The sequence below is a fragment of the Typopeltis vanoorti genome, chromosome 8 (genome assembly GCF_054136105.1).
Source record: "Typopeltis vanoorti isolate ZY-2024b chromosome 8, IOZ_Tvanoo_1.0, whole genome shotgun sequence".
NCBI classification, from domain to species: Eukaryota; Metazoa; Arthropoda; class Arachnida; order Uropygi; family Thelyphonidae; genus Typopeltis; species Typopeltis vanoorti.
This window is the reverse complement of record NC_143556.1, coordinates 60,553,190-60,571,746: the sequence shown is the minus strand read 5'-3', so window position 1 is coordinate 60,571,746 and position 18,557 is coordinate 60,553,190. Positions and strand designations below refer to the sequence as shown.

General features: G+C 37.2%; 1 protein-coding gene across 1 annotated transcript in view; it reads left to right on the top strand.

The window, feature by feature from the left end:
- LOC150104032 (hemicentin-1-like) overlaps nucleotides 1-18,557 on the top strand; it is a 792,930-nt gene that overhangs the window by 528,186 nt on the left and 246,187 nt on the right. The window contains exon 25 of the mRNA XM_090396385.1: nucleotides 1,964-2,026. Coding sequence (XP_090252511.1) covers nucleotides 1,964-2,026 — 63 coding nt within the window. The remainder of the gene's footprint in view (nucleotides 1-1,963; nucleotides 2,027-18,557) is intronic.

Below are 18,557 nucleotides of genomic sequence, written 5' to 3'. Positions count from 1 at the left end.
CTGGAATAGTAATATCCTGGGAGCTGTTTTTATTATATAAATCTCTGAAGTATTCTTCCCATCTGGCCATTCTGTTTGTTTTACTTTCAATTAGTTGTCCCTCTTTGTTTTTGATCATTATAATTTTTGTTGTCCGTGTCTTACTAAATTGGTCTATTTGTTTATATAATCCATGAAGGTTATTTTCTTTTGATAGCTTCTCTGCCATTTTGCATTTTTCTTCTAACCAGTTATTCTTGTCTCTTAACTAGTTTTCTAATTTCTCTGGTTAATCTATTATATTCATTTCTGTTATAGTTCTGTTTTAGTTTCATGCTTTTCCTTTGATTTCTTAACCTTTTTACTTCATTCGAGAGCCAATCCTTTTTACTTTCTCTTTCTGTGTAACCTATTGTATTTTCTGCTGAATTTAATATTATTTCCTGTAATTTGCACCAATGTTCTTCGATGTTTATATTCTGTTTTGGTAGTTCCTTCAGATTTTTATTTAGTTCTAGTTCAATATTTTCTTAGAATATTGTTGTCTTGTAGTTTTCTTATATTCAGTCTCCTTTTGACTTTAAAAGTGCTTTCAGATTTTAACTTTATTCTTAGGTTTGCTAATACTAGCTTATGGTTTGATCCACAATCTGCAGAAAAGGATCTGCAATTTAGGATACTTGATTTCCATCTTTGGTTTACAATAATATAGTCTATCATATTCTTGGTTAGTCTGTCTGGCGATATCCATGTCCATTTTCTTTGGGGTTTTGGTTGTTTAAAGAGAGTGTTGGTTATTGTTAGTCTATTATTTGAACAGAAGTTTAGCAGTCTTTTGCCATGTTCATTGCTTTCTCCATACCCAAACTTTCCGATTACTCTTGGCCAGGTATCCCAGTCTTTGCCTACTTTTGCATTTAAGTCCCCCATTACAATTAGGAGATCTTGACTTGATGTCTGCTGTGCTGCCTTTTGCAAATCTATATAGAACTCCTCAATGTCTTCTTCTGATGATGTCGAAGTTAGTGAGTATACTTGAATAATAGTCAGTGATCCAATTGATGTTTTAAATCTTGCTTTAATTATCCTAGGTGAGATAGGATTGTAAGACAATAGAGAGTTTTGAGCCTTTGGTTTTAACATAAGTGCTACTCCTTCTTTGTTGTCTTCCCTACCTGAAGTTAAGATTTTGTACTGTCCATGGTGGAATTCTCCTTTTCCAGTCCATCTGGTTTTTCAGAGTCCAATCACTTCCCATCAGTAGTTGTCAATTCACGCAGTTGTATTTCCAATGCCCCTGGTGAAGAGTTCTTACATTCCATGTTCCTATACTTGTTATGTTTTTCCTGTCTACTAGGTAATGTTTTGTTCCAATAGCATATTTTTCGCCTTCACTATCTTGGTTCCCTAATAGTGGGTGCAACCCTTGCTTGACCAGGCGATGGTTGAGCCGGCATGTATCTTTAGATTGGTTAGAGTTCATTCGGTTTCAATGGTTCAGTTTTGCCAAGTGTCAACCACCACTCCTTGACCTGAATTCAGCTGCTCGTAACGTGGAGTACAGACTGTGTCGTCTGTAACTGTGTTGACCCACAGGTTAAACTAAGTGAGGCTAGCCAGATGTGGCGATCTCAAGCAGCGACTGTATTCTGTGAGTTGACATAGTTTACCGGGGTGTGGCTGCTACCAGTTTACAGTAGCTTCTTGGAGCCATAAGTGAGAGTTGGGTGTCCAGTGAGAACCAATCTATCTGAACCACAATTACATGCAACCGTCCAAGTGGAGAGGTACTATCTCTCCTCGACACCCCATACACCACAATGGTAAGTCTATGATACGTGTTAAAATTTTATTTTTTTATTCTTTTATTAATATATAAAAAAGTTATTTAACTTGGTATATCTAATTGATTGGGAGATATAGCATTTCACTATTTGTAACTTCATGTTTTAATTTTAATACAAATGTAAATGTTATTTTTCAGGAATACCAAGTAATCAGTGTCCAGAGGGATTTTTATTAGATACTGAAGGATCATATTGTAAAGGTAGATAAGTCTATTTCTTTGTTATACTAACACAGAGTTATGTTTTTACTATGACTCATACTCCAAAAAAGTAAGAGAATAATCTATAAATTTCAGTCTGTTATTGCAGATTATTCATGTTTTGAAAATGTTTTATGCAAAATCAAACCTTCAACTCAGTCATAATGATGAATATAGCAGGAACAAAATTGTGGGTGTCAGTATATTTGAGTCTATTTGCACTGTGTTTAGTAGAAGTCTTCTGGAGAAGGGGGAGGGCAAAGAAAAAGATAGGGGCATATATTGACAAATTAGCTCATGAGCACAGTATGAGTAAATATTATAGAAAACAATTGGTGGAGGCCTAGAAAGGAAGGAAGGAAGAAAGGGGTCCTGGGTCTATGTAACAGCATCAGAAGATTTGCCCGTAACCAAGATAGCACCCCTTTGCTGCCAGATCAAGAAAACAATCATATAATTTTCACTGGGAGATGGCTAAGTATAGAATTTTTATTTAATTATTATTATTATTATATAACACCTTCAGGGAGTCCAAAGACTCATCGAGGGAGGGCATCTACTTTAAAAGTTTCCATCTCCACCACTTCGCCAACACCATCTACCGCCAACCACCACCACTAGTATTTTCACAGACAATCACAAACATCCATGCCCATGGCGTGATTCGAACCCACAGCCTTTTAGATGGAGAACGGATACGCTAACCACTCGGGCAGGCTGACCGAGTGGTTAGCGGTTAAGAAGGTAAATATGTGAAATCATAGAACAGATAATTATGACAGATTTAGGAAGCATTTTAGAGAAGGGTTCTGCAATAACAGTGTCCAGAGAAAGACATAAGATCATGAGAAATGATCAAAAGTTGTTTGAAAGAAGCACTGTGACACTAGACCCAGGGGAGGAGAAAAAATCAGCAGGAGTTAAAATGGATGAGTGACATCACCTAGCAGCAGCTGCAAAAAAAAATGTTGCAGAGGGAATATAAAATGAAACATGATCAGCAACTCGCAAGCAATAATGATTACTAGCTTGAAAAGAAAGGCAAAATTAGTTTATGAGAGGAAATTAGCTGAGCAGACCAAAAGAAATTCCACACAGGTGTTGGAAGTTTTTCCACTTGGTTATACTATAAATTAAAGAAGCCAAAAAATTATATTCTTGGTTTAATCCTTTATCCAAGTGTAAGCAAACAAGGTTTGCACCTGAAGTAATTTCAGGACAGGGCAACATGTATATAGAAGCTTTATATAGATACTAAGACAAGTAATGTGAAGTCTTAGTATCCCATAATGCAAAGCATATATCCTTATGGACATGTTTAGTGCTATGAGTTATGGGAAGGGTCACTACCCAGACCGGTTTTTGATCTTTATAGGTGAAAAAATAGGTGCTCATCATAGGCCTAGAGTAGTTAGTATAAGGGTGCAAGAGAGCCTGATAGTATTAGGGAAAAAAAAAAGACAGATAGATAGATAGATAGAACAAGAGAGAGAGAAAAGGCCTCAGCTTCTTTTATATCATCATATAGCCAAAACTATCAGTTTCCCTTTTTCACCAATCTCATATAGATGAACGACCAAAAGACCAATTGTGAAACTAAAGTGCAAACATGACTGATACTCAGGTGGTTAGCATTATCTGAGTTAACTGCCTTGAGTTGTCCTTCTCTGTTCAGGATTGCTGTCCTGTAATCCCTGCAATTGACTATAAGCCATATTGAATTGAGATGATGGAACTATTTAAAAAACCTTACATAGCAAAAACAGACAGAATTTTCTCCCCCTGGTGAATATTTCATAATGTGGGTGGTCTACACCATCTAGTCAAAAATTTAGCATCTCTAGAATGCTTCTTTCTAAGTACAAAAATTATCTGACTGAACAATAAAATTTCCACAATACAATATTCTAAATCATTTGGAAGTCATATTGCTGGGTTTCAAATTCATGTTTCTTTCTAACCTTCCATAAATAGTATTTTAATTTATTAATTATAAAAATCAAAATTCTCTTCCCATTGCTGACAGGTGGTGGTGGTTACTGTAATAAAAAGAAAAGAAAAAAAACAACTTGCTCTGTTGTAAGTAATGGAATGCCCAATACATTACATAATCTATTCCAAATACGCAGGGTAAAAGGCATACGTATAATGCATTTTGATTGTTTCCAATTGAGAGATGTCACATGAGATCCAATTAACATGAGAGATCCAATCTGTAACAGATGTCACAGATTGGATCTCTCATGTTAAAGGCAGCACAAATATTCCTATAATGGTCAGGACTCAAGTTAAAACAGTAAAATTGAAAGATTTCCAATGGAATATATAGAGAACTGTAATGAAATTCTTATGCAGACATTCTCAAAATGAGGTAAGATTAGTAACATACGAATGGATTTATCAGGCGAAGATCCAAACTGGTTTTCTGGTGATGTCACCTTCACAATCGATATGAAGATGCCCGTACCAAATTTTGTCAACATCAGTACAACCCGAGTTATGGTAAACTATCCCAGAGTACAAAGGAAGTGCCTGTGTTGTGATTCATATATCTGGGGCAGTTACTGCCTCAAATATAAATGGTAACTGCCCCAAATATAAATGTTTCAACTTCATGGAGATTGGACATATCGCTAATGAGTGTCTCAAACCCTGTCAGAAATTCTAAAGTTCTGAACACTGCGTTAACACCTGTCCTATTAGAACTTTTGCTGAAAGAGTGGGAGCACCAGTAGAGCCAATTAGAACACTGAATATATCAGAGAAGCATAAAGAAGAATTCCACCAATCATACTACACTTGGTATAATCACAAAAGTGCATGACCACTTCAGCTAGAAATTAGCCCCAAATTTCCAGAATCTCAGCAGTCACTTTCCCAGTCAAATATGGATGGGACAACATCAGTTGAAATTACCAATAATGAACCTAGTATAACAACTGAACAGATACAAGATGAAATGCAAAATCATGAAACTGTTCTACAAGGAGAAACTGGGGAAGAAACAGAAAGGCAAGTACGACAACTGAAAGAACTTAATATGCAGACAAGATTATCGAAAAGGAAAGATGAATTAATAAAAAATTGAGGATAAACAAAAGAAATTTTAAAAAAGGAACTACATCTAAAACAAAAAGAAGTAATAAAAAATGTAAAGTTGGAGATGGTTGTGGGTCATCAAATGAAAACTCTTCAAACAGTTTATGGACGATGAAGAACCATCTGATGCTAATAAAGGAAAACCAAGAGATACAATTAAAAAATAATAATAAAGTTTCTGATTCAAAGTTTTTTCAATATGATTATCATCTATATTCAAAGAAAATAACTAGCTTCCAAATCAAGAATGATGGGCATGAAATTGAAATAATGGAAAGCAACTGAAAAACAGTTTACAAGAAGCAGATCACACAATTGCTCCTTCACAGAATGAAGACCTCATCAGGTTCATCCAAAATCTAGACATAACAGTTATCACAGCATCTCCTTTCTACATTGACTCATTAAATGTATGAAGATTCCGTAGGCAGATTACACAAGAAACTATTATTATTATTATTATTTGTGACACCTTCAAGGAGTCCGAAGACTCATTGCAGGAGGTCACCTATTATACAACTCTCCTACCACTAACACCGAACCTCTACCACCAATCAACTACATCAGTACCATCTATTGTCCACCACCACAGCTAGTATATTTTTGTCTGTAAATTGCGTGTGTTCTGAAGGACCGATTTGTCTGTATGCAGGATGAAAAACCCGAGTTTCCAGGAGAAAAAACCCTGCTACCTCCGTATGAGATCGGCTAACTCAATTATATGGAAACTTATGCTATGCCATAATATCAGGTTTTTATTTCTCCAAGAAACATACTTCTGCAGATATAAAAACTTTAACAGATGGATATCACGTCTTTCTTATTGGAGCTTTGGAAGATTTAACAGGGCTGGAGTAGGAGTTCTTATTTTTTCTCCCCTCCTTGGGTAATTCTGTAATATCCAAAGGGATGCAGAAGATAGAATCTTAACAATAGACTGGAAATACTACTAATGTGGAATAAAGTTTATAAATGTTTATTTTTCATCCAATGGAACAGTTAGATGAAAATTCTTCCAGGAATTGAAACCATACTTATACACTGCCCACTATATCATAGCAGCTGGATACTGGAATTGTATTGAAAACCCCACATTAGACACAATAGGAGAACACCCCAGGAGTGGCAAAGTGGGATATGCACAGTTAAAAATATGTCTCGGCAATGCTCAACTAGTAGACATATGGAGGATTCGCAATCCTAATCTCCAGGCTTACACGTACATGAATCAAGGTATTGGTACCCATTTTGAGCAAATTTATATCTCTTCTTCCCGTATAAATATCACGAAGTATAGGTATAAAATTATTTTTAATTTATTATTCATATTATAAAATGTATTATTTAAATAATTCAGATTAAAACATCTTGACACCAACATGTCAGATCATAATCCAGTTTTACTTAAGTTCCACTGCATGGAACAAGTAGAGATCAGTTCTGGACTATGGAGACTTCTACCAAATTTTCCATTGATCTTTTAAAGAAAATTCCAGACCCTCTGTTCAACTTGGAATAATGTTATCTGGAATTGGGATATGTGGTTAAAATTCAAACAAACAAGAAAACAGAATATGACAAAATGGGGGAAAGGAACAGGCTTTACTCAAAAGAAAAAAGTTGAAAGACTTATATAAAGAGAGAAGTTGGTTCATAACAAACCAGCGCAATGGTATAGAACAGGGGACAACAACCTTTTCAGACTCGTGAGCCACATTCAGCTTTTATTTTTAATAATCGGGCTGCAAGCATTTAACTAAGAGAAAATAGTGAGTGAAAAAATACTTAAGTTATCAACTTTTATTATATCATTGTTCCATATCCCAATTTTCAATAAAAAAGTACTTTCTGTTCCATTCATCATTAAACCTTCTCCCTTCATCTGCAATTTTATATTTTTTTGAACCCATTTTTGAAGTTATTTTTAACAAATATATATCCTCTGAAAATAATAGTTGATGTTATTGAATTATTTATTTATTTAATTCATATCCAAACACAAGTGGTACAGTTGTAAGTGGTACAACATTATTTACAACAAATTAGGATACATTTCAAATGAGAACAGCTTAAATTTGGTAGGTGAATTATACAGGGAATAAGAATTAAATATGAAAAAAGGGAACTATACATAACCTATGTACAATAAATATGGTCAGATGATCTTTCACAATCAACTGCTCTTTCTGTGCAGGATATAAGGTCCTCTTTTGTGCAGGGTGATGGAAGAAAGGGACAAGAAAGAAGGTGTTCCATGGACTGGATTGTCCCGCACTCACAATTATCTAGGCCAGTGAGGTAGCCCCATTTAATGAGGTTTTGTTTGCAGTGTCCTGTCGTTCGAAGTCTGTTGAGGCTTTTCCAAGTATTCCAGTCGAAGTGGGCACCACGTGGAAGATGTTTGGCTGTTGGAATACCAGTATTATTTTCAGGATATAGTGCAAGCCATTGTTGAAGTCTTGTCTCTGGGAGGTTTTTAGGTGGTTCAACAGTTGCCAGGAAGCTATGTCGGGATCTTAGTCTTTGGGGCACTGCAGTCTGGCTGAATTGTGGGTGGCTCAATAATAATTGAATTATATTAAAAGACTGACCAGGGAACGCGACTGCAAAAGTGCACCAAAATCTCAGTTGTCGTCAGATGAAGTCGCTTTTGTTATTCCCACTCATGATGACTCGTGCCAAGCTATACGGCGATATCACAAAGTATAAGTATAAAATTATTTTTAATTTATTTTTCATATTATAAAATGTATTATTTAAATAATTCAGCGTATTTACCACATGCCATGTAAGTATGGTCAACCTTTTATGGGCCACCAAAAATGCACTTTTGGGCAGCATGCAGCCCGTGGGTCGCTGGTTGCTGACCCTGGTATAGAATGTAGCAACATCATTAGAAACATTAACAGAGATTGAAATGGAAAGAAAAAATCAAGTAGAAGAAAGAAATTTTAAAATAACAATACAGCAGCACTTAGCAGATAGCCCTTCAGCTGCATTCTTCAATAGACAATTCACTAAATTCTGCAAAGAAAGGACTATCACTCAAATCTGCATTGATGGTGAAGACAACATGTCCACCAATCAAGACATCCTTAACTCCTTTCAAAAACATTAAAAACATCTGTTTTGAAGACAATAGTACTGTCAGAAATTATATCTCTTGGAGCATTAATAGCTTTCCTGTTCATATCCAAGATGGGCTTGACAGACCCATTTCAGCATCTGAAGTTACCACAGCTGTTAAAGAATGCCAGACAAGAAAATCCCCAGGACTTGATGGCTATGGATAGAACTTTACCACGAGGCCTGGGATTTTATTCTTCCCATTCTAGTTATACTATTTAATTCTTTTCTCTTGTCAGTTCACATACTGAGTGAATTTGTAGCAAGCCATGCCATCCTCATTCCAAAACCCAATAAAGCTCACACCTTGATCAACAGCTGGAGATCTACTTTCTATCTAATACTAACTAAAGATATTTTCCGCATTATCGATAACAGGCTCAAAGTGGGAATGAGATACATAATTAAAAGCACACAGGTTTATAAAGTACTAGGTCAAGCGGTAGAATTTAATCTATTTCTGCTACTTCTTGTAGCAAGGTTTATACGTTGGTCATACACAACTGGTAATTAACTTAAGGAAGTTACAATGCATAAAACGGATATTAATTAAAGGAAACCTTAAGGAATACCTTCAATATTTCGGCAACGTCACATTGCCATCTTCAGGAACATACAAATATGCTACGTGCATGCAGGCACTAACAAAAGCAAATGAGGAAGAAGGCAAGAAACTAATATTGTTCCTAAAGTCCTAATGGTGCCCCCTAGCTGGCTAATTGGTTTGTCTTGGCCGTTGGGCTGAAGTTTTTGTGATGCAAGTCTCCCAAATTTGGGGCAGTCTCATGCACTCAAATTTGTTGAGGTTTGGGACGTTTTTTAGAGCTGCTGATGATTCCATGAATACTTTTTCGTACTTGAACTTGCTGCGGTGTATTATTTTAGTTTTCTTCCAACGAATTCTATGGCGGATATCTATGGCATGGTCTGCAAGCCCAGAGTGGCTGAACATTGAACAGAATAACTGAACAGAACAGAGGCTCTGACATGAGTTTCCATGGGAGGACTGCAATATGCAAGCCCCACATTACCCAACCCAACATACAGCATTGTCTTCAGTGGTGCAAAATTTGTGTGTGTGTCAACAGTGGATGTGGAAGATTGGAAAGCTGTGTTATGAAACAGTGAATCACACTACACCCTCTACCAAGCAAATGGATGGGTGTAGTGGATGCCCAGTGAATGTCTCTTATCAGAGTGTGTAATCCCGACTATAAAATTCGGAGTGGCAATGTGAAGGTATGGTCCTATTTTTCCTGGTTTAGCCTTGGAACTCTGTTTGTGGTGCCATGAACATTGAACTCTGAGAAGTATCTGCAATTTGGGCAACGAATGCTTCCTACTTTGTGGTGTTTCTACAGAACTGACCATTGTCTCTTTCAGCAAGATAATGCACCATATCATAAGGCTGTTGCTGTAACTCCATGGTTTGCGGAAATGAACATCACTACATTTGACTGTGGGATCCGCAACCCTCCTAACCATATCGCAAACAGTGTCAGACTCGATGTAGCTGGTGTTTTCACCAAAGCAAGACCTCCAAAAACCAACTTATCCAAAGACAAATATGCAGCCCTACTAGAAATGAAGAAAAACAAAAAAAATAGTAATCACCAAAGCAGATAAGGGAAATGCCATGGTGGTTCTCAACCAAAAGGACTACACAGATAAGCTTAAGGCTTTATTATTAGACCGTGCTACCTACCTCCTTATTGAATATAATCCTACCAGCTTTCAGATTAGAACTCTCCACAGACTCCTTAAGAAAGTCACTTCTTGGCCTGTGGAAGTTACTAACAAACTAAAACCTTTTAACTCCAGACCCTCCCCCCGATTATATGGACTTCCAAAAATACATAAACAAAATGTGCTCATTACATCCCATAGTGGATGGTATTGATTCCCCCACATATAAATTAGCCAAACATTTAGCCAAAGTGCTCACACACTATACTGGCAACACACCATCACACATAAAAAAACTCAGCCCACTTCAAAGCCAGTGTAGAAAACTTCTCACTCCAACATTCTGACATAATGGTCAGTTTTGACGTCTCGTCCCTATTCACAAATGTCCCACTCAAGGAAACCCTAGAGCTCATCCAAGCCAAATTTCTTCCCGATATCTCAGCCCTATTTCAGTTCGCAATGAACTCAAGCTATTTCGTTTGGCAAGGAAAATTCTACAAACAGATAGAGGGGACATCTATGGGTTCACCACTTTCCCCACCCTTGGCCAACTTCTTTATGGAGACCTTTGAGGAGGAAGCCTTAAACTCTGCCCCACAAAAATCCATTATTTGGCTTTGGTACGTGGATGATGTGTTTGCTATTTGGCCACATGGCTCAGATACACTCCACTCCTTCCTAACACACTTAAACAACCAACACCCCAGGGTCCAGTTCACCTTGGAAAAAGAGGAAAACAACACCCTCCACTTCCTAGACACTCTAATCACTCACCAGCCTGATGGATCTTTGGTTTTCTCTGTTTATAGAAAACTCTCCCATACAGGCAGATACATTCACCAGCAATCCCACCACCCTCCCTCACAACAATATGGGGTTATTAAAACACTATATAACAGGGCAAAATTAATCTGCTCAGATGATGATGCCCTAACTATTGAACTAAACTACATCCTTAACACTTTCTTAGCCAATGGCTACAACCCAAAAAATACAAAAACCAGTAAACCACAATCCTCCTTCCTCCCTTCACAATAAAGATTACACTAAATTATTATTACACTATTAAATTATTAAATCATTATTACACTAAATTAAAAATTACACTAAATCTATCACCATCCCCTACATCCGGGGCACCTCTGATAAAATAACCAATATCCTCAAAAAAGATGACCTAACTTCTTGTTATAGACCATATAAAAATTTGGCATCTCTTATCTGCTCCATCAAAAACCAACCACTTCCCCTAGACCTACCTGGTGTATACCAGGTCCCTTGCAGATGTAAATTGTCCTACTTTGGCCAAACAACCAGGACAGCGAATATCAGGCTTTCAGAACACAAAGACTACATCCGGTTTCACCACTACAGCCACTCTGGGCTAGCAGCAACTTCAAGTATGAAAGATTATTCATGAAATCATCAACATATAATCATAAACATAAAAAACATTCCAAACCTCAACATATTTGGGTGCATGAGACTGCCCCAAATTTGGGAGACTTGCATCATGACAACTTCAGCCCAATGGCCAAGACAACCCAATTAGCCAGCTAGGGGGCACCATTAGGACTTTAGGAACAATATTAGTTTCTTGTCTTCTTCCTCATTTGCTTTTGTTAGTGCCTGCGTGCACTTACCATATTTGTATGTTCCTGAAGATGGCAACATGACATTACCGAAATATTGAAGGTATTCATAAAGTTTCCTTTAATTAATATCCATTTTATGTGTTGTAAATTCCTTAAGTTAATTACCAGTTATTTCTGCTACATGATCTAATTCGCTTAGTTAACATGAAAAAGTGGTCAATGGCAGTGTTATAAGTAGACCTTAGTCAAGTATTTGATAATGTCTGGCATCCTTTCCTATTCCACATCCTCCAGAAATTGGTGTAGGTAAAATACTGCTATCCATTATCAAAGGAGCCTATACTAATTCAACCATCTGCCTCCTAGTTAATGGGTTCCTGTCAGACCCGTTAAAAATTCGAAAAGGAGTCGAGCTAGGTTGCCCTCTCAGTCCATTGCTCTTTGCACTGGTTCTTGACCCTTTCTTACAGGATTTCAACAATACACATGCTGTTCAAGGAATAACAGTTCCTTCAACTATGAAGGAAAATAAGGTATTAGCATATGCTGATGATGTAGTGAGCACTTTGAAGGATAATGATTCCTTACATATATCTTTTTTGGTATTTTGGAAAAATTTAGCAAGATCAGTACAGTTTCCAGGATGACCTCAAATCAGAAGCCATTTACAAATTGCCCAGTTTGAAAGAATATTAATAGCTTGTTGTAGCTGCATCTCTATGACCATCATGTTACAAGAATGACAAAAGATAATAAAGTCATCCACATCAAAGGCATTACTAACAGCTAGAAGAAGTTATTCTATTGTTGAATTAACTTTGTCAGCAAATACCATGACCTTAACACAACATTTTTTGGGGACTTTTCCCTTTCTACCCCCTTGCAGAAAAGGGAGATGGTTGACCCCCAAATTGCCATTGAAGATTTGGTTAGATATAAAGTTTTTAATAAAGAGAAGGAGTTACAGAGTTCTGTATATTATTCAATATGCCAAACCTCCAGGCTGTATTATATGCTTTTTCCACGACAAGAAGATCCGATACTAAGTGCTCATGTTTACGAAAAGCATTGCTAGTGAATGCTTTCAGTAGGACTAAATGATCTAGTATGGAATGATGTTTTCAGAAACTAGACTGTTTCTGAAAAAAAAACGTACTTCTCCAGAAACCATATTTTCCGAGATCATGCACAAGGTAATTTATTGATATTTTTAAGTTCTTTGTAAAGACAATAATCTTTGCCCCTTTAGGTAGGATTCTGAAAATTTATTCTCACAGAAAATTTTGTTGAATAAGTAGCACATTTGATCCATGGACGATGTTGACAGATGCTTAACCAATTCATAATCTGACTGAGCTGTTTAATTTAAGCCGAAGTTCTGGTAAGGTACCAGTGGAGTGGAAAGAGGACAAAATAGTTCCATTGCACAAATGAGGCTTCAACACAGTAGCAAATTCTAAGCCAAGCGGTATCTCAGGAATAGTGGTTAGGGTATAGGAGAAGTTGGCATAAGACAGAATTCAGGACTAGGTGGAGAAGAATATGATAATTTAGAAGGAAAAGTGACGATGGAGTTGGATAAAAGAAATGGCTACTCAGTGATACTGCTTGACTTTGCTCAAAGTCCAAACAAATTTGACAAGATTCTGCCATGTAAATTGGAGCAGATGGGAATGAATATGAAGCTGGTGATTTGGATTAGAGTGTTGTGGCTGATGGACAATATCAGAGTAGTTTAAGGATGATTTGAGTCCGGTAAAGTTAGATGACTAGTGGGTGCTATAAGACTAAGTATTTAGTCCTCTGTTGTCTAATTTGTACATCAATGATATAGGAAATAATCTGACAGTAAATATATTCAGTTGTTTGCTGATGATGCAAAAATTGGGAATACTGGAGTAATGGTCGATGAAGGTGATGTAGAGATGTAAATCATAATGTAGAGATCCTACATTATATACAGGGTGATATAAATAGACTGGCATTATCGGCAAAGGTAAGTGACTGTCAGTTTAATGTCACCAAGTGTATGGTGATGCACTTTGGGAAGAAGAGATCACAAGCTGTGTACTATATTGATGGAACTGAACTGCAAGAAATTGATGAGACTAGTGACTAATGATTCTGTACAGGTAGTTGAAATTTCTTGGGGGAGACCAGACTCCTACCAGGCACGTCCTTGAGTGGCAGATGAGGGAAGCCCCAATGGATTGCTCCGAATAAAGAATAAGGAGCCGTGACCAAAGGCAGAGGAAAGGCAAGCCGGCCACACTAAAATGCCAAAAACTTTCATGGATTACACGATTACCAGGAATACATCTCGCACTACCACGTACAGGGTAGCCGACGTGCCAACACGAGCCTCACATAGTGTTGGCGAGAAATCTTCTATGTGGTCAGCAAAATGTGATAAGTATATAGCTACTGTAAATATCAGATCTCTATACAAAGCAAGCAGGAGAACTCCAAATTCTGCAAGAGAATCTGAAAAGGATAAGGTGGGATATCATAGGAATCTCAGAAACTCATTGGATAGGAGAAGGATGCTTAAACATACCAGAGGGCAAATTATTCTATTCGGGAAAAAGAGAAAAATGTACATAGAGAAGGAGTTGCAATCCTAATAAAACAAAATCTTACTGCAAGCATAACAGATATTAAACCTATCTCATCCAGAATAATAGAAATTAGACTAAAAGCCAAAGAAAAAGGACTACACATAAAGGTTATCCAGATTTACGCACCAGGTGTAATTCACAATGAAGAAGACATCGAACTATTCTACAGTGATCTCCAAAAAAGAAATAGATAATACAAACTCCAGAGACATCTTACTCATAATCGGAGATTTCAACTAAGATTGGAACTTTCAGAGAAGAGCTAAAAGATGTAATTAGGAAATTTGGAATTGGAACCAAAAATGAAAGGGGAGAAACTATGCTCAATTTCTGCAAAGAAAACAATCTTTTCATCTCAAACACAATGTTTTACCATAGACCTAGTTTTAAATACACCTGGACCTCACCAGATAGGGAAATACTAAATTGTATAGATTATATCCTAAAATGGAAAACCTTAATCAAAAACATCAGAACACGGAAAAGGCTAGATCTGGATACAGACCATGAACTTCTCTCTGCAACAATGCAGATAAAATTCAAAGTCAACTATAAAAAAAATAGAATTGATAAACTCCACATGGAAAAGTTAAAAATAACCAAATAAGATTAAACTACATTAGAAAAATTGAAGAAATAAATAGGGCTCAAATACATGAAACCGAAAACCTTTGGAAAACAAGAAAAGAAATATTAATTAACTCGGCAAGGGAAACTTTAGGAATTTATAAGAGACCCAATAATAAATGGATAACATCTGAAATATTAGAAAAATGCAAAGAAAAAAAGAAAACTAAAAACAAAAATAAACAGACATACCTCAGAAGAAAACAAGAAGAAATACAAACAACTCAAAAACGAAATTGATAAACTCTGCAGAGAGGCTAAAGAAAACTGGCTAAACAAAAAAGCAGAAAAATGCAATGAGGCATATAAACACCATAACCCCAAAGCATTATTACATAACACAGTTGAGGAAATTACAAAAAACTTTTCACCACTACCTCTAACAATGATCAACCAGCATGGCAAGGAAACAGGAAATCCAAATGCAATAAAAGCAATATGGATGGAACACTAACAAGAAATCTTTAAGAATGAAACCAATAATTACCTAATAACAAAGCCCCACACTAACTCAAGACATGGAACCTTAATGATCCTTCCATCGGAAGTGGAGAATGCTCTAAAGCAAATGAAACCTGACAAAGCACCAGGGATAGACCAAATTCCATCAGAACTTTGGAAAGAAGGAAAGTAAACAACTTTAAAATTCCTTTTCAACAAAATCATTAAAACAGGAGAAATACCAGAAGATGGAGAACAGGAATTATCATACCAATTTACAAGAAAGGTGAAAATTGTAAAAACTACAGACCAATCACATTACTCAGCCATGCTTATAAAATATTTATAAGAATCGTACAGAACAAAATAAAGAGCACATATGAGATCATTCTCAGTGAAGAACAGGCAGGCTTCAGAAAGAATCGTCCCACATTGGATCAGCTCTTCATAATACAAAGACTAGCAGAATTATACTGGGAATATAGCAAAAATATCTATTACTGTTTTATAGATTTTAAACTGACATTCGACTCGATAAACAGAGTAACCTTATTAAGAATATTAAAACAGAAACAAATCGATGAAGATACCCTAAACTTCTTAGAAAAATATTATAGTCTCACAGAAGCAATAATTAAATTCAATAGTATAACAACAGATAAAATAAACATCAGTAAAGCAGTAGCCCAAGGATGTCCCATCTCCTCATACCTTTTTAACATCTACCTAGAGAATATGGTTAACCAGAAGTTTAAAAGAGGGTCAACATTTAGGTTGACCCCCTTTTTCTCCTTCCAGCCTTGGAAGGAGAAAAAGGGGGTCAACCTAAATGGTTATAACCTTAATAACATAAAATACGCAGATGACATTGTAATGATATTAGACACAAAATAAAAAATAGTGAACTTAATTATTATTCTTATTATTATTCAGGTGTCCAAGGAGTCAAAAGACTCATCGAGGGAGGTCCTTCCTAAGACATAAATTCTGTCAAGACTCATCGAGGGGAGGTCCCCCCCTGAGAAACACAAAGTTTATCATACCACTCTTTAAAGTCACTGACCATTCTCACTCCCACCACTCCATCAGGCAATGCATTCCACGGCTCAACCACCCTCCACACAAAGAAACCACTCCTTACCCTCTTGCTCACAGTTTCCTTTCGTAACTTCCAGGGATGGCCTCTTGTCATCACTCCTTCCTGCTGATCAACCAAGTGAAAGAACTCCCCAGTGTCAACCCTGTAACCACCTCTCAACAGTTTAAAAGTCTCAATCATATCACCTCTCCTTCTTCTATCCACCAAACTCTGCAGTCCACATTCTCTCAGCCGATCCTCATAACTATCCTTGTACAGTCCTGAAACCATCTTTGTCATCCGTCTTTGTATCCTTTCCACAGTTAATTTATCCCCTTCAAATCCTGGGGACCAAATCTGAGAACAATAGTCCAAGTGTGGTCTGATCAGAGACTTATACAACGGAATGATAACCCTCTTATCTCTGCAGGTCAGTGTCCTTCTCATAATAGCAGCAATCCTCTGTGTTACCTTCACCACCTTTGCAATATGTCCCCTAAACTTCAGGTTTCTATCAATCATCAACCCCAGATCTCTTGTCTCCCCAACTTCCTCCAGTATAACTCCTCCCATAGAGTATGCAGCATCCCATCGATGTTTCCCAAACCTCAAGACCTTACATTTTGCTGCATTAAACTGACATCCCCATTCATTTGCCCATCTATCTAGCTTATTTAAATCCTCTTGCAGGACTACCACATCTGCACTATTACTAATAATCCTTCCAAGCTTCGCATCATCCGCAAACAACTGAATATCCCCCTGCAATCCACTGGCTATGTCATTGATATAAAGGTTAAACAATATAGGTCCTAGTACTGAGCCTTGTGGGACCCCACTTGTAACCCTCGGCCTCCTGGAAACTGCTCCACCATACACAACTCTCTGATACCTATCAGACAGCCAATCCTGAATCCAGTTGACCAATCTGACATCCAGACCCATGTGCTGCAACTTAAATATCAGCTTATCATGTGGCACCCTGTCAAATGCCTTCGCCAAGTCTAAGAAAATTGCAGTATATGCCTTTCCCTCATCTAATGCTCTTGTAACTTTATTATAAAAGGCTAGCATATTGCTAAAACAAGAGCGTCCTTTCACAAATCCATGTTGATTCTCACAGATAACATTACCCTCATCTGCCCAATGCTGTACACGGTCCCTCACTACTTTCTCCAAGATCTTAACAACTACTGATGACACACAGACTGGCCTATAATTAGACACTTCCAGTCTGTTACCACCCTTATGCAATGGCACTATCTTACCTTCCTTCCATTCCCTGGGCACCTTTGCCAAAGCCAGACTTTCATTGAAAAGCCACGTTAAAGGTATTGTCAATTCCCTAGCACATTCTCTCAAAACTCGTGGCGAAATACCATCCAGTCCCACAGCTTTACTGACATCCAGAGTACTCAGTATCTGAAACACACTCTCCTCCTGTACCTCCAGACCTCGAACCAGTCCTATCCCTCTAGCATTAAAACTGACTCCTCTAGGATGAAATACTCCAATAAAGTGTTCATTGAACAATTCCACTATGTCCTCTGCATCAGTCACTCTATTCCCATTTTTATCCCACAATATCATTCTTCCACAGTCATTTCTCCTCCTACTGGCCACATAGCTAAAAAATTCCCTAGGATTTTCTTTGGATCTTAGGGCCAATCTCCTCTCATATTCCAGTTTCGCTTTCCTTACCACGCTAGTCACTCTTCTGGCCTGTGTCTTATATTCCTCATGCATCTCTTCACCTGTCTCCTTATATCTCTTCCATAGCCTCTTTTTCGCATGCAATTCCTGTTTAATATTGTTTGTCATCCACTTTACTCCAAATTGTGTCCTCTTCTTCACTCGTGGTATACAACTTACCATTGCTGCTAACAAATATTCTTTCACAATTTCCCATGCACTAATGATATCCCGGCCTTCCAATTCCTCCCTCAATGAAACTTCCCGAACTTGACGTCTAAGACTATTATAATCACCTGCATTATAATTCCACATAAGTTCCTGTCTCTTTGATACTCCTGCATGTCTATTCATTTTCCAAGTCAACACCATATGGTCACTCTCTCCAACTGGTGGGAGAGATGTCATCTCAGTTATTATCAACTCATCTGATGCTATAACCAAATCCAAAACTCTTGAACCTCTTGTTCCCTCTGTTACATGTTGCCTAAGACATTTGTCCTTCAAGAATTCTAGAAATTCCATTCCCCTATTGCTACATGCATCTTCCTCTCTCCAATTTATCC